At 47.6% G+C, this 17,653-nt stretch overlaps 1 protein-coding gene across 2 annotated transcripts in view; it reads left to right on the forward strand.

The window, feature by feature from the left end:
• Window positions 1-10,316: 10,316 nt before the first annotated feature.
• The window catches only part of LOC119445958 (uncharacterized), a 75,132-nt gene continuing 67,795 nt past the window's right edge, over window positions 10,317-17,653 (forward strand). For both annotated transcript variants that reach the window (XM_037710259.2, XM_037710260.2), the window contains exon 1: window positions 10,317-10,708. In XM_037710259.2, coding sequence (XP_037566187.1) covers window positions 10,649-10,708 — 60 coding nt within the window. In that variant the 5' untranslated portion in view covers window positions 10,317-10,648. The remainder of the gene's footprint in view (window positions 10,709-17,653) is intronic.

The following is a 17,653-nucleotide window of genomic DNA, read 5'->3' on the forward strand; positions in this document are numbered from 1 at the left end:
CCATTATTATGGTAATTCCTCAGACTGCAGCCTGCCCGGTGCTGTGTAGCACTAGGTAAAGCAAATCTTCGTACACTCCTGAGTATACAAGTTGAAGTCCTATGGATGTGCCTCGGCCTCCCCAAGTGTGCACCCACAGCAGCCACAATCGCCATAGCGCATGAACAGGCTTAACAACATAGATTGCAGTCGACGCTCTAAGAGTGTACATTCGACATGTCGCAAGGATACCGTTTTACCATCTTGCTTGCCTGCCAAGAACTGGGCCGCATATGAGTTTTAGCTGTCTCCTGACTATACTCACGGAGCATCGCTACCATCGAATTAAGCCCCAGCAGCATTGCCTTCGTTGCCACTGTGGTCTGTGCATTCACCTCGAATATGCCTTACCATTCCAGTCATCACAAAGAAGGCACAAATGCTATCAGCTGCATTGAAGCAGGCAGCATCATTGCTGCTGCATGAAATCCCGTGACAGCTTACATGCTTACATCGATCAGTCGGTAATGCACTCTAGTTGAGCAGCTGCAGTATTTGTCCCAGCAAAATCTACAGCGACACAATTCAAGACATCGCACTTGACATCAATGATGGCTGTAGAACTTGCTGCTCGGCTTGCATAATTCGAATTGATCAATCAGGAAACGCATCAGAAATAAATTTACCAGCGGGCAGGGGAGAAAGGACATGACATCTTATTTCCATGGGTGCCAAGTCATTGTGGTATCCTTGGGAACGAGCAAGCAGACGCAGCTGTTCGATCTGCACACGACAGTGGCGATTCTGTAGCTATCCCGATGTCAAGAACAGACGCAGGGGGAAAGTTTCATGCACTTGTTCGTGAGCCTACGTTGGCCCAATGAAATTCGGCAGGCTCTATAAATCAGCGCCTTTGTTCCCTGGATCCTCATCTGAACCTCCACCTTCCACATGGCTTACCACAATGGGAGGTAACTCTCATTTGCTACCCATGACTTTGAGTAGCTTTTACTAATACGTATTCCTACCTCATCGGATTGGCCAAAAGTCCAAAATGTGAAGTTTACCGGTGCAACGAGACAATAGCGCACCTTGTGTGCGATTGTGGTTGTTTCATTGCACAAAGAAAAATCCTCTGCGACAATGCGACAGTCTGAATTGCTGAGTGTGCTGCTGAGTGTGACGTGTCTTAGTGATAGCGAAACACACTGCGCAAAACAGCTGCAGACTATAGCTGCTTGCGGGGCGATTCGATGCAGCTGACCGACGTCAGGGTCGCTGGCGTATTAAAACAGTGGTATTTTCTGCTGTGGGAATACAGCTTAAACCGCATGGGCCACGGACATAAGCGCCGTATACTTTTTGTTTGATGGTCGGTTGGGTGACTGAGCGTCAAATAGAAATGTCAGCCATATGGGCCAAAAGCGGCATAAAATAGGGAAAACGACGAAATTAAGAACGTTATGATTGAACTGTCGGACTCGGTGCACGTGATTCTCTACAAGGCCCAGACGCCAGCCACTAAAATAGCAGCACAAGTATTGGCTGTAGTGCAGCTGTTCGTAGCAGCTCCTCATTCACAGGCTACTAAAACGTAAAATATTTATACGGATTAGTCACGTTCAACTACATGTTTCCATCAGAAAAAAAAACGATGGTGCACCAACAGACAAGGCGACATAACGTCTTGTCGGGACTACTAATTCCTCTCCTAGTATCTAATAATTAAATTATGGGGTTTTATGTGCCGACCACGATATCGTTACGAGGCATGCTGTAGTGGGAGACTGCAGAATAATTTGGACCACCTGGCGTTCTTTAAAGTGCACCTAAATCTAAGTACTCGGGTGTTCTCTCATTTCATCCCTATCAAAATGCGGCCGCCGAAGCCGGGATTTGATCCCGCGACCTCGTACTTAGCAGCCCGACAGCATAGCCACTCAGCAACTACGGCGGGTTCCTAGTACCTATCCCAGCTGCGCACACACGGGAAGGTGAATCAGTAGCCTCCAAAGCGCGTGCACATTTGATTACATCTCCTGGACGTTCCTTTGAATCAGGATATGCAACCGTCATACAGTACACGGGACTCTGAGCAACTTGAATGACATATGGGCCAAAAGCGGCATAAAATAGGGAAAACGACGAAATTAAGAACGTTATGATTGAACTGTCGGACTCGGTGCACGTGATTCTCTACAAGGCCCAGACGCCAGCCACTAAAATAGCAGCTCTATAAATCACAGGTGGTGGAACACAACCTGCCCGTCTCTCTGCTTTTCTGGACTTTTCACTGGTTTTGTGGGGCCTGCCGTCCCACATCTCGCGGTGATGGCTGTGCAACCTCCCGAGGCCCCGTCCGGTTCCGGTTCATCAACGGGAATCGCTTCGAGGAAGCGCGGAAATACATCTAGCGACAGCGAGGATACTGAACTGTACTCCGCATCTGCTGACGAGTCATCGCAAGACGGCTTTGAACCTGTCTTGCACCGTAAAGCCAAGCGAAGGATCGTCAATGCATCTTCGGTGTCAAGTTCGTTCACCGTAAAAACTGCACCTCAACGATGGCCTCATACCGTCCTGTTTGTGCCAGAGCACTCGACAGACAATCTGCGCGTCCTCAACAGGCAAGCACTGTCTTTGTTTCTTGAGAACACTGTACCAAACGAGATCAAGGATGTGAGGATAAACACGCGGAAAAACGTCTTAGCCGTCGACGTGATGACCACGAGTGCGCTGAGCCCTCTGCAGCGTATAACGCAGCTGGGCAACATAAGGGTTCGATCCATTGTCCCAGCGGATGGTACCATCATTGCAGGAGTCATTTATGACATTGACATTGAGATCCCTGACACAGACCTTCCAGTGCTCATAAAACCAGCAAGTGAGAGCAACGTTATTGTGCACGTTGGCCGTCTTGGCAAGACACGTTGTGTGAAATTAACGTTCAAGGGTGATTGCCTTCCTTCCTACGTGAAGGTTGGCCACTTCCGCCACCCGGTTCGACCATTCGTTCCAAAACCGCTGCAATGTTATAACTGCCAGAGGATCGGCCATGTGAAGGGCGTTTGCACGAATTCAGCCACATGTCCCCGATGCGCCGAGCCACACTCAGAACAAAACTGTAATGCGACTGTTTTGAAGTGCCCTAACTGTCAAGGCGCTCACAGTGCTTCATCCAAAGACTGCCCGAAGATTAGGAAGGAATGTTCTGTGCTCAAACAAATGGTACGGGACAGTTCCACCCACAAGGAGGCCGCTGAAGCAGTGCGACGTAGACGCCGCCGCCGCCGACGGTCCTCACGTAGGACTGCGCCAGCTTCGAAAAATGCGTTACCTCTTCAAGTAACAAAGTCACCTGCAGTTCCCAGCGCAGCAAACGCTGACACAGGACGGCAGAAAACTACGAGACGTCTCTCTACAGATGAATGGCCACCGCTTCCAAGTACACGACCTATTGATACGCAGCAGCAAGTGCCACATCCAGTACAGCAAGCTGCTCCATCGGATGAGGTGCGACATACAGATCAGCAAGTGGTATCGCTACTGCGATCCTTAATGAATGCCATTCGCGTGTTGCTGAGCAACATGCACACAACGTCAGCCAAAAGTGCACTGCAAGTACTGGACACACTAAGTCCGGTGCTGGCAGCCCTTGAGTAAATCATGGCTCACCAGCAGCTGTCTTTTCGAGAGGAGGTCCGAAAAGCAGCAATCTTCCAGTGGAATGCCCGGGGACTACGATCGCGCATCGCCGATTTCCGACGGTTCGTGTACGCCAACAGGTTTCCCATCATCATCATCTGTGAGCCGAATTTATCGAACTCAATCAGGCTATCCGGCTATGAATCATTTATGTCATCAACTAGTGGTGAAAAAAGCAAGGTTATGGTGTTTATTCGCCGTGACCTCACTTACATTCTTCAACCTGTGCCACCTCATGACGATAACCAATACGTATGCTTAACAGTAAAGAAGAAAAGACTTACCGTCACTGTTGTTGGTGCGTACCTATCACCATCAAGTAGATTTGACTCCAAAAGATTACGAGATATCCTGTCAGCAACGCCTGATCCATGGATTATCATCGGGGACTTCAACGCACATCATACAATCTGGGGAAGTACGAAAATCAACGCGAAAGGCAGAGCCTTGGTATCATTCGCCTCCGACAGCGAGCTCTGGGTTTTAAATGACGGCAGTCCTACTTTTTTACGCGGCTGCACATACAGCAGCTGTCTTGACTTGGCCTTCGTATCACGAAGTCTCGTCAGGCGTACAGGATGGTTTACGGACATTGAAACGCACGGGAGTGACCATATTCCCACATATGTCAAGATCAGAGGACTGTCGTCGTCGAAATCAAGTGATACCATCCGAAGAGTGGACTGGCCCAAATTCCAGGCTGTTATTGAAGACCAATGTCAAGGTAATTTATTACATAATTTGGAAGAAATAATCAAAACCACAGTGCAAGACAGTACACGTACTCTAATGCGCTCTTCGAAATTCACTGAATTTGACGTAGAATTAGAGCGACTTCGAGCTATACGGCGACGTGCCGAACGTAGATACCGACGCACGAAGTCAATGGACGATCTACGGACCGCTAGACGCCTACAAAAGAAGATCCAGCGCCGGTTAGATAAGCTAGAGTCACAACGCTGGACTGCTTTCTGTGAATCGTTGGACCCTCGCAAGCCCCTATCGCACTTATGGAGGACGGTGCGAGGGCTCAGGACGCCACCCGTACAACAGTCTCCATTCAAGGCTCTGGCCCTCTTCCAACAACGACCAGATATTGAGGTCGCAGAAGACTTCTGTGCCAGATTATCCGGGCAGCACACAGCTTCCAACAACTTATCACGTTTCATCAGCTTCCCGGCACCACGTGACCCCCGCATGGATCTTCCATTTTCAATCCATGAACTCAAGGCGGCGCTAGCTTTGTGCAGACACACGTCGTCACCCGGACCTGACGGAATTTCTTACAGAGCTCTGTGTCATCTCGGTGAGCGGGCGAGGAGTGTTCTTCTTGAAATCTATAATGAATCCTGGCGAGCTGGCACACTTCCCACAAGCTGGAAGACTAGTCGCATAGTTCCGCTACTGAAGGCTGGAAAGTCTCCGTTGGAACTTTCTTCGTATCGCCCGATTGCATTGGCGAGCTGCGTGGGAAAAGTGATGGAGCGGATGATCCTCGGACGCTTGGAGTGGTACTTGGAATACCACAACGTCTACCCAGATGCCATGGCAGGATTCCGACGCGGCCGCTCGTCGATTGATAATGTCGTCGACCTGGTTACCTATGTTCAGCACCAAAAAGGGTGTAAACGTCTGTGCGCTTCTTTGTTCCTCGACGTCAGAGGTGCGTACGACAACGTTACACATGAATCCATCCTCGCCGCTCTCGAAGAGATAGGCCTCGGTGGTCGGATGTTCCGATGGATTCATAGCTATCTCTCTATGCGATCTTTCTTTGTGAGCACCGAGGACGGCCGCACTTCTTTGCATTACACCTACTGTGGCGTCCCCCAAGGTGGCGTACTGAGCCCTACGTTGTTTAACCTTACGCTGATTGGTCTCCTTCATCACCTTCCAAACACAGTTAAATTATCAATGTACGCGGACGACATATGCGTTTGGGCGTCCGGAGTGACACGCCTACAGCTGCGTGCCAGGCTCCAAAAAGCTGCCACTCAGACTGCACACTATCTCCGAAATCAAGGCCTGGAGATTTCATCTGACAAATGTGCACTTGTGGCATTTACGCGTAAGCCTATGACGCATTACAGTGTGTTAATCAATGGTCAGATGATACCATTTGTACGGTCATATAAATTCCTGGGTGTCATTATTGACAGAGACGTTTCATGGAGCCCCCATGTATTGTACATGAAAAAACGGTTGACAGGCGTCTGTCACCTTTTGAAATTCTTCGCTGGAAAGACCTGGGGAATGTCGACAAGCGCTATGCTTCGATTATATAGAGTACTTTTTCTTGGCTTCTTGCGGTACAGCTTGCCAGCATTGACTAACGCAAGTACAACAAGCCTACGTACCATACAAAGTGTGCAGGCCCAGGCGCTGCGGATTTGTCTAGGTCTTCCTCGAAGTGCGTCAACGGCGGCAACTATTGCAATCGCCAGAGACCACCTCATAAAGACCCACATCGCAGTTGAAGCAATACGAATGCACGTAAGGCACCTTGCACGGACTCCTTGCCACCATCTAGCCTCTCTACCTGCGGAGAGACCACACGCCTCGTTCTGCCGAATGATATCCGCACATCGTGAGGCTATACCATCTTGCTTCACACCTGCCGCGAGACCTTCCACTCCTCCTTGGTGCCTCATTCAGCCAACGATCATCCTGACAGTACCTGGCGTCCGGAAAAAAGCAGATATGTCATCGCCGGCTCTTAAACAGCTTACCTTACTCCTATTATATGAAAAGTACCGGAATTACACCCACATATACACCGACGGTTCCGTCTTGCAGAACAGCTCTACCGCCGCTGTCGTTATCCCAGAAAAAGCCACCACTATCAAGATGAAAACATCTCACTTGACAACGTCAACGGCAGCAGAACTGGCAGCGCTTCGAGTCGCACTACATTTTATTAATGATGAACCAGCACACAAATGGTCCGTTTTCTGCGACTCGAAGACGGCACTGCAGAGTTTACTGTCAGCCTTACGGCGCGGTCCACAGGAACAGCTGGTTTTCGAAATCACAGAGGCCATACATCACCTGACTGAAAAAGGACACGAAATAATCTTTCAGTGGCTGCCAAGTCACTGTGGAATTATTGGCAATGAACGTGCCGATCAAGCTGCTCGTTTAGCTCATGAACAAGACAACCGCCTATCGATCCCGCTGTCTAGGACAGATGCTGCAAGGATGCTCCGCCTGCTTGCACGCCAATGCACTTCATCAGACTGGAATAAACCACATTTTATGCACGCCCGATTATACACCTTGGATCCAACCTTAAGCCTTAGACTTCCAACAAGACTTCCCCGAAGAGATGCGACCCTTCTGTGTAGGCTATGGTTGGGCGTCGCGTTCACCAATGCCTACGCGTTCCGCATAGGGATGGCCGACAGTGCAGCATGTGACAATTGTGGAGACGCGGAAACGATTCGTCATGTTCTTTGTGAGTGCCCACAATACAGTGTGCAGAGACAATCGCTCTCCGTCGTGCTGAACCAGTTGGATGACCAGCCGTTATCGGAAGAAACAATTCTGCAACATCGACGCGACTCAACATCGCATCAGAAGGCCGTGCAAGCGCTCCTGCGGTTCCTGAAGTCCACTGGCCTGTGTGAACGTCTGTGACTGGAACGCCTCCTTTGTTACCAATGCCTGTGTTTTTTTTTCTGTTTTTTTTTCGCTCTCTCTCTCTCTCTTTGCACTCTCTCCAACCCCTTTATCCCCCACCCCAGTGTAGGGTAGCAAACCGGAAACTGACTTCTGGTTAACCTCCCTGCCTTTCCTCTCTCGCTTGCTCTCTCTCTCTCTCTTGAATGACATCGAGCTGATCTGCATAGACCATCTTGCATGCCTCCTCCATGTCTTCACCATCTCTCATTTTCTATCCAATTAACACGTCTTCCATCCCCCAGGGCAGTGCAGAGTATACCAGATTAGAGCTGAAGCCAACCAATACACCGAGTTAGCTGAGACCATTGCAAGTTCTCTATCTTTGAATAAAATGTCTTTCCCAGGGGAAGAAGGACCTGGCTGCGGTAACGACCACCTCTGTACCGAGACGTGATCATGTCGCTTCGTATGCAAGTCAGTGCGCAGTGCACTGACCGCTTTGAGCCTGCTCAGAAAAGAAACGGTGGGCGCCACTGGTCGTCGCCCTACGGTAGCTTCCCCACTTCATAGCGGATAAGGAGAAACCTCGCCTAGCTGCGTCGAGAAAGATGTGAAAAGTTCAGCCGGCTCAGTGACAGGCGACGCATCGGTTTCAGCGACGAACACTGCAGCTGAAGAAGCTACATGACATGTCGGTAGCGATAGATGCAATGTTTCCATTGTCAATATTGCCACAGATGCGAGAGACGCCAGAGACAAAAGGTAGCTCAGTGTATTTCAATAGCGTGAAATAGTAGTCAGGCTCGGCATTGCATTTAAGGCACCTATTACGATGAACGATTGAAATGCCAACAGTGAAGCGCGTGGGTTTTTGCGCTGCCTAGCGACAACCCAAGGGCGCAAAAATTTACTGCGAACTTTGATGTGTCACGAGCGGTGTTGGTGACCCATCACAAATGGGCATACATCGTCACATGTTATGCTTTTCGCTGGGCTGTGCTGTCTGCATTTCAATCTTTGATCACAGTACGTAAACTGCAAAAATACGAGCGAATAAACTGCTTCTTTTTTTTCGTAAAACTTGCGAGGGGTGAAATGAGGACGCCATCGTTGCGCTCACTGGGTGCCATCTTATCCGGGAGCATTATTAATGCCACAAAAATGGCACAAGTTCATTAAACGAGTGCGGAGACCTATGGAAGTAGCAAATGAGGTCGCGGTGCCAGGTGAAGTGCATTTATTTAGCTAAGCTATGTCTGTTTGCGACATAGAATACAACCATCCATTTTGATGTCGTCACTTCGGACGGAAACAATGAACTTGATTTTCGCAATTGCGCCAGTTTCTTTTATTAGAGAAACACACCAACGATATCGTCTTTGAAATTAAGACAGCACTTTAAAACATGGGTAATGCTCATTAACTTGGTACTGGCGCCTGAGTTCTTCGGCGTATTGTATGCGTTTTAAATTTGTTTAGAAGTAGAGACATGTCAATTTCAAGCTACGTGAAACAGACTATTCCAAAATCCCAAATTCTTTACTCAAGAAAAATATAAAAGGAAGAAAATATGAAAAAGAACGATACGCACACGGACACAAGCGCACAAACATTTCCTCATCTACGGGCACCTGCATCGAGATCACAGTACAGTAACTATAGGATGGTCGCTCATTACTCACGTGTGAAGTATTCCACACAAGTCTCCTCGTATACACATAAGGACCACACCTCCGTGAGATCAGCTGGTTAAAGAATAACCACAGTGTAGAAGAAAACAGTAATTACAGGCAGCCTATAAGAACAGTCTCGCCTAAAAAAATCGCGAAGGGCACTCAAAGCTCGCCTCTGCTTATCAGGATATGACCACGGCACAAACATTTTGCTCACTGTGAGGGGACGCTTGTCAAGGGTGCTCCCACGGACACGCAGGCGAAAGCACTGTTTGTCACATTCAGCACATTCTATGATATATGTGCTGCACTGAAGCATCGAAGTTACGACAGCAACTACAATGTAGGGACGTACATGTACATGTTTTGATATGGCACTTGCGCCTTTGGTTGTCAGAGAAGCAGCTGGCGTATTTCGTCCAGGCGATAATGATGTAGGAACTTTTTATGCTTAGTAGGCACTGGTAGAGATTCCCATCCTCTTTGCCAGCGTCTCTGTGCAGTTTAATAGCACTCTCTTTAAAAAAAAAAATTCACGCCTTCAAGTTGGTGTGGGATGTTACTAGCGTCTCGATCACCATTCTTTTTACTCTTTAACCAATTTGAACTACTTGCACATATTCCGTACATCATTCGCGTGTTTTACACGCGACCGTTGGCGCCGCCTTTCGCGGGGCCATCGCTTTCTTCCCTGCTAATCCAAACATTCCGTCACCGATGTAACCCGCAATGCAAGGCGCACTCACGTCACACAGGAGAGCTCCGTTATGCTTTTTGAGTCTAATCCTGTTTTCATTCTTTCGAGTCTTCCCACTTGTGTCCTTTCGAACGCCAAACGCCTCTTTCTCAAATTCCGTTCACTCTCACCCCCGTGAAGACCCACTAAACCTCTGTGAGATGCTTGCTTATACAACGCTCGCCCTCATACAGCCGTCGTACTTTCCCGTGCCTTTCCTGGTCGTTCTCCGGCAACACAAAATATAAAGAAAGAACGAGAGAACGTCAGAGAAGGGAGAGAGAGAAAGCCAGGGAGCAAGAGGGCGAGCAGGCGTCTCAGCTTCGCAGTTTTGCTTCGACGAGAGTTTCCTTGCGAGCCCAGGGGACGACGCGGGGCCTTCCCGAAAGCCTCCGACCCTCGCCTGGCATGCGGTGAGTTCCTTCTCCTCAAAGCGGCCTCTTCCTCAAAACTCCCGTGCTCTCCCCCCAACTTCCACCCACCTTCCGGCGACACTCGCTCCCTAACGATTGGCCGCTCAACTCCCGGTCACGTGATGCGCGGCGCGCGCTTCCATAAAGGCGCACCACCGCGTGAGCGCGAAACTCAGAGCGCACGCGAGGCAGTCGGCCACGTTCCACCTTCGTTTTGCTTCTCAAGCAAGCGTTCTTTCGGCGGAGCCTAAAAAAAGTATTCAGGTGTGGCCTGAAACCAGAAGCCACAGTGTGATTGCTGCGGGACGTTTCTTTTGTTTTGGAAAAGGAAGGACGCGTAGTTTCGTCTAATTATTTTCGCTCCGACATCACGTGGTTAGTGCTGAGGTCTCGTAGATTGAAAGTTCGCGCGAGTTTCGCGACTTCCACGCAGAGGCACATTCTGTAAATCCGGCGCACTTAATACGACGTAGTTGTTGAGGCTCCCAAGAGGCTGCGCAGGTGATCCAGCTGATTTCATCATGAGTTCTCTCTTCGCCGGGCTTCTGCTGGTCGTCGTCTCCTTGTGCTCCGCCCTCAATGTAAGTGCACTCATTCATTCACTGCATGTGACGCATTTGCTACGATCCCCAATAGGGAAGCACGTGTGGAAGACATCTGTCTTTCTCCTTTGTGTAAAAAAAAATGAAGCTGACTTTCTCTCATGGGTTTAACTGTTTCCTATGTCTTTGTTAAGCACCTTTATAATGTTGAAATAACGTTTGTGGTTTATGCACACCATGTCAGTGCTCATCTTCGAACGTTGACCAAGAATTGAATTTATTTTGCCTTTATAGCTTTACAAAGCCCAAAAACTGAAGGGAGCACGCTCCATAAATTTTTTCTTGTTTATAAAAGTTTACCAGAAACCAGGCATAGCAATTATATGCGGTACTTACTACAGTGTTTTAATTAATTAGGAATGAAATTGTGTGTTGCAACACATGCGAAATCCCGTACCGCAAGAAAGTTTTCATGCAGAATCGAGTGTCATCTGTCAACTAAGTATACAAACACGCGCTTTTTGGCATATCAAACTCCCATGCGGTGTCGCGCAGAGCTGTCAAATTAGGAATTAGCTGCGAATAAAAATATTTCATGTTATATGCACTCAACTAGTTATTTCATTTGGTGAAATTTTTTCCCGTGCTACGCGGGACAAGTTATTCGACAATACGATTACGTAATTGCATTCACTAGCAGAATCTGAGCCATAGATGTATACTTAGCTGTTTACGTGATTCGCAACGCTATTGTCACGAGGACAACATCTTTTATTCGCAAGCGGTGTAACGGACTGCCTTCCTAGCATAAGCATAAGCATAAGGACTGCCTTCCTAGCTTCCTAGCATAAGCATTGAGGAAGCGATCGACTTGCGGCCATGGTGAAAATCACAAGGAATCATTTCTGCAGTTTGCATGCTTTATGCCTTCCCAATTTTCTGGTTCGGGACGTAATAGAAATAGTGAGAAAGGTAGTAAATTATCTTCCTAAATACGGGTGCCAGGCGGCGCAGACGAAACAGGGAGGAAGAGAAGACACGATTTTTTTTTCCCTCTCTCGGTAACTGTTACTCGTTCAAACGCTTCTCTTTAGTACTTTTGAAAATGTGTTGAATAAGTTTTTCAACGTCAATATTCCGCCTTACACAATCAGACTTCACAGAAGTGGCATGGGAAACAGGGCGCCAGGTTGGGATATTAAAGGTGCACAGACGGAGGGACTCGCAAGAGAGGCTGTTTTGCTCACTGCGCTAGTGGTTACCGGTACTGATCCAAGATTATTATCGGCATAAACGACTGTAAGGTAATACGCACTGCAGTTAGTGCTTCAGGCGGTACCCCAGTTTGACACATGGTATTTTGGCCATCAATGATGCCTCCATTCAGATTCATAAGCTTATAGCACCCAGAAATCAGTTGCGTTTTCAGACATTAAGCAATGCGCATTGTCTCGCTTCCGAAATGCCACTGCACCGCTCGCTCGGGCTATATTTTCGCAGCTGTGACGTCAACAGCTGTGCCCTGCACTCGGCGGAACAGACTGCATGCAACCAGCGCTGGAAGCCAGACAATGAAGCCTTTTGCGGCGCGCCTTGTCTGCGATTCGGAGCATATACAAGAGAGCTTCTTCGAAACGCAATGGAAGAAACCTCAGTGGTTTCTTTAGCCCATCGTTCGCGATCTGTCCAAGCAGCGGGGTTTACAACACCAAAAGCCAGCCGCTGTGAAGTAATGCGATTGGGTTAATTTCATGTTGTGCCACTTTGGCACTAGCAGTCGAGCTCACTGCATTGAACAAATGTCGTGATTTCAAACAACTTGTTGTTCAGTATTCAGTAGTGAAGATGGCACTTTGTAGGAGGAAAAATATATCACTTTATCTGCTCTAGCTTCTACATTTTATCGCGCAGCGATACATTAATGACAGCGTCGCTATGATTTTAGCTTTCATTTACCAGACATGGACTTATACCATTCAGTAACACCGCCAATGTATCCAAATATGGTGGTGTAAACTGTCCACCGTGCCAATGATCTCGATTGTAAGAGGGATTTTATTGACAGGAAGGACAACGTTGCATGTCTAGGCTTTGGGGCCGAATTGGCGTACGTGTTGTGCTGTGCGTATTGCGTGTATTATTTCATGCGTTTTGGATATCATTTGACACAGCACACTAGGCCACTCACTTGGCGAACTTTTCCAGCCCTCGCTGAACAGGTTCTGTCCATCCCGGAGCTTGAAAACTCAGTGCCCATAGCGCCACCTATCCAGCGATGTGATGATTCAAGTTTGTTTTTTCATTGTCGGCCATTTCATATAGCTGGCATGCAATAAAATGCGAACTACAACTGATAACAAAGGTAAGACCACTGATGCACGCGTGATGTTACACTAATTATTTCTCTCTATGGATGGAAACCTCATCGGTTCCACGACTGAAAAGGATTCAGCAGTGCTAGTTACGCCTAGTTAGTCCCGTTGAAAGCGGTGGCCCGGTGTTAGCCCTGCAGGGATCCAGAGAAGCGGTGTCATGGGCGAATGACCCCAATTACGTTATTTTGTTCTTGAAAAGCCGAGCAGATGGCATTCCTCAGGATGCCTGATCATGGTGAAACGAGTATGCGGCGACCTTCAGCTGTGGTTGCAAGAGAATATCTCAGATAGATTAAGCAATGGAACGTTTGCCGTAGAGGCGTTTGTATTTATGCAGTTTACACCAAAAGTAGCGACATAGAAAAAGGGCGAGGACAGTCATCGAAATAAACCAAGTTAGCGCGTATTTGGCTACCCTACACAAAAGGAAAGGAGGAAAAATATCAAGAAGAAATATAGAGTCAGTGCGCATGTGACTGATTTCAAGCCATCGATACAAGATAAAAAACGACGCATTCAGATGGAACTTTTGAGGAAAGCTCCTGGATGTTTAGAAAGATTGGTAGTCTAACTAAAAAAAAACATCTTAACTGGTTGGTTATTAAAGGGACACTAAAGGCAAATAATAAGTCAAGCTAAAGTGATGGATTAGTGCTCGAGTATCTCTAAGGCGTCAATATTATCGCGAACAGAGCCTTAGTAATCGAGAAATTGAGGCAAATGCAGGACATGATTAGAGACTCCCCCGGACATTCAAGTACTCGCCCGATGACAAAGGCACTCCTCATTTAATTTCTGTCACTAGTACTCAACCACTCATTATAAAAACATCATTGTACTGTATTATAAGACAAATGAAAATGCTACTTTACTAGTTATATTACATTGTTAGAAAAAACAACTCATTGACATTACACCGTGAACAACAACGCGGGCGGTTGAAAGGTTTTGTTTTCGCTCGACTCTGCGCCGCCCACGCTTTCGCGTTTCAGTAGTTTCGTTTTCACGTAATGCTGCGCAGGTTTTGCTGGCTTGCGAAACTCGCACAAACTGTAACTATCAGAGAATTCCACTTCCTTGTGATGTCGCGGGATGCCCAAGTTGGTTCTATCTTCTATAGGGTGCCCGACCACTCCACGCCACTTGACCAAAAGCAGCTGCAGCGGGGCATCGTACGCCGTCTGTCGGGCGCCGTTTTACTCACCGGCGGCAGCAAAGCGCGGTGATGGCGTATGCAACGTCACCACTCCTCGGTGGGCGTGGCGGGAGACTTGAATTGCCATGAAGGTATTCGGACCCTTCAGATGAAATTTTCTCGCAAACTAAGTATTTTCCTTGCACGAAACAAGCGTTGCGAGGTTTCTGGAATTGTATTTAAACAGTCCACTTCGAATTAGTATTTACCTTTAGTGTCCCTTTAAAACTGCGCAAAATTGTGCAGCGCTCGGCGATGCTTAGCTTAGTGTATTCTACGTCTTATATCACTCAGATAAGCAGTCTAAAAAATGTAAAACCAAACTTTCTATGAGATGGGGCGGCCATTGTAAGCAATGGTCATTGTACAATTATTAACAAAGACACGTAACAGACCTGCGTGTATACCTTGGTCAGGTGGACGCAAAGCGCGTGCCGTTTTCATATCCTCGAGAGCACGTGCTACCCAGGGAGAAGAAGCCGCTGAAGTGAGGCGAGCTGCCGAGACCGCTCCAATGCTCCGCGCGCTGAACTCGCAAGCGGGCTGTTACAGAAGAGGAAAGCGGATCAAGCCAGCGAGGAAAAGGGGAGAGTGCTAGATGCAAGCTTAAGGCGGAAGCTGCATTTCATCTCTGTTTCCTAAATAGCCCATAAATGTGATATGGCTTCCTCGCATTTCTTTTGTTGTTCTTCTTCTTTTCGGATACACTTACTTGTAAAGGTTCGATCGCCTCAAAAGCACTAGCTATGGAAAGCAGACCCGCGTGACGAGCACGGCTGACTCAGCAAGAATTTTATTTGGTCGAGAGCCTTTTGTTGTTCATAAACGCAGGAATAGATAAAAAATGCTTTCGGTATCGTGACAATTCTAAACGTTAGCTAGGTTGCTGAACCGACGCACTGAGTGAAGCCGGATAAATAATTATTCGTAACAATCCTTGTCTCTTCTGCGTGTAAAACCAGGTAAACCTCTCCAGCACCCAATAAAAATGTGCCTTGTTGAAAACTCAGTCCAATTCCTTTCTCGGAAGGAATTATCCGCGTTATATAGGCAACTATATATGGGTCACAGTTGATTGATCACGGTTGACGGGACGACGGTGGACGCCACATCAACCATTGGTCGGAAATAATGTAGGTGTGATTTCCACCTCACCGCGCTCATGCTCAGTCACCAGTGTGTCTTTAGGTAACTTTTTGCGCGACAGCGGCTCCTAGGGCTCGGCGGAGCGTCAATTTCTAAATCTACTGAAACCTCAACTGCACAATAGTATAGCCCGTGTGACAAGTGTAATTATAACTGAAGGAAGGCTAACTTCACTTTGGGCAGACCGCAAACAAACGAAGTAACTGAACATTTTTTTAGGTGATTCAATTTTGCCGCTCTGTATATGCGTCAGGTAGCCTCAGGCAACAGAATAGCTCTGCTAGAAAATAAAACACAGTGAACCTAACGCTTTGCCTTTTGCTATATGGGTATATAGGACGCTTGTTTAAGCAGAGAAAGATGAAAATGCGTCGCTCTTCGAAAGGTTTCGTCAAGAGTGGGCTCGTTATGAAGGGCTTTGTCATTTACATCACTCGAACAAATGATGGCACGGCCGTGACGAGAGCCTCCGAGTTAAACTATTTTACAGATGGCTGCATGTTAAGCAGCCCGTGATGTGAAAAAAAGTGGTAAATTGGGCTAGCCGTTGCATCAGTTTCTTCCTGTGGCAAGTCAGTCTCTTTGACTTAAGGAACTGTCAACTGTAAGAATACGCTCAGGACAGCATAGCAAAGAGAAAAAATACACCAAGAAAATATACTGCGACAATTAAGCCAAGCCCGCGCCAGATATCTTTGAGCGACAAAAGTTATTTAGCATGTGAGCCCATACCTGAGCGTAGAAAGTAAACACATTCCCGTAGAAACCATCGATAATGATTTTAGAAGACAGCACTGGCGTCTTTGAAATTCCCTGCAATGCCGTTGAGCGGAATTCTATAAAAACCACCTGAAGAACGAAGCAAGGACAAGCGCGAGACAACTGTGGAGAGAGAGTGGCGTGACACGCAATGTTTCTACCTTGTGACCCCCACCACGTCACCTAAACCACCGCGCATTTACACAGACTCCTGGATCAACTCACTGCACTTGCCCTCAAACCAACCGAGCAGATGCACTAAACTTTACGGTGTACGATAAAGAAACTTTTGTTTTATTGGATGAATTATACGCATGAAGGCATATATACATTTGTTATAGTGAGGACAGAACAGAGCCGATCGCCGGCACATCTGTAGCGGGTAGTATAGACGGCAACATAAGTCGGTTCATTTTAGATGTCTACCACATGCCATTTTAAGGTATTTGCGGTCAGAGACCTCCCGCTCATCCATTGATTGACGGATTGGATTTTTGCAGAGATGCCTAACCATTAAAAAAGTCGCAGTTTCGCCCGAAAGGCAATGCAACGTTTGCGATAGAAAATTAGTGGACAGCTATACGATGTAAGGATAGCAGATTTATCGGCCGTATAAACTTGTAAATATGGGTATACTAATAAAATTACCAAGCATGGTGTCACGCGCGCGCGAGAAACATGAACACTTCTCACTCGATGACCGCGGAAACTCGCTGTCTATACGCTGGAGTGAGGAAGCGCGGCCTGCAGCAGTGAGCGAATGGACCTTCGTGCGGCATCTCGCATCAACGCGAATTAAGCCGCGAAAACACAGTGCACGGTGGAGTGTGTCCCCGCCGCAGATCGCTTTCAAGTTGCAGCGGCCCGCGCGGGTGAGCGCGGCCGCCCGGAGCGTTGTGCGCGACGAAAGACAGCACTCTTCCTTCCCGCGATCTCCACACTTGCGTGTGCGAGATTGAGCCGCGATCGCCGCCTCACCCTCGCATACTTTCACTCGCAGATAAAGCATGCAGTGCGCGGCGACCGTTTTATCGCCCTTGGACTTTATACTGAACCTGACGGCGACGGCAGAAATGCGCCTGGAGGGTCCCTATAATTGCTATCGCAATAAAACCAATCACCTATAATTTTGTCCATGTAACCGTTAATCTAAATACTAATGATTTGCGGGTATGTTTTAGAAACTGCTTCGAGCTTTGTCTGCTTAACATTTCTGCCTTTTTATCGGTTACTTTGCCTGTACTAGCGCACTGGATGACTTTGCACTGTGTCAATAAATTCACTAGAAATGAGTGACCTTTTTCTGCTAGTGCCATGAAGCAGCTGTATAGACAAATCGTCTGCCCAGTTTCTGTCTGGTCACCAATGTTTCACCAAAACTACGAATAAAAAACAGAAGCGTGAAATACTCCTACATTCTATTCTTGACTATGGTGCACAAGAGTCGGGTAGGCCTCTCATGCTAACAGTCATGCTCTGTAATATCAGGCGATTCTCTGGCGCGTATCA

Source organism: Dermacentor silvarum, chromosome 3, assembly GCF_013339745.2.
Source record: "Dermacentor silvarum isolate Dsil-2018 chromosome 3, BIME_Dsil_1.4, whole genome shotgun sequence".
NCBI lineage: Eukaryota > Metazoa > Arthropoda > Arachnida > Ixodida > Ixodidae > Dermacentor > Dermacentor silvarum.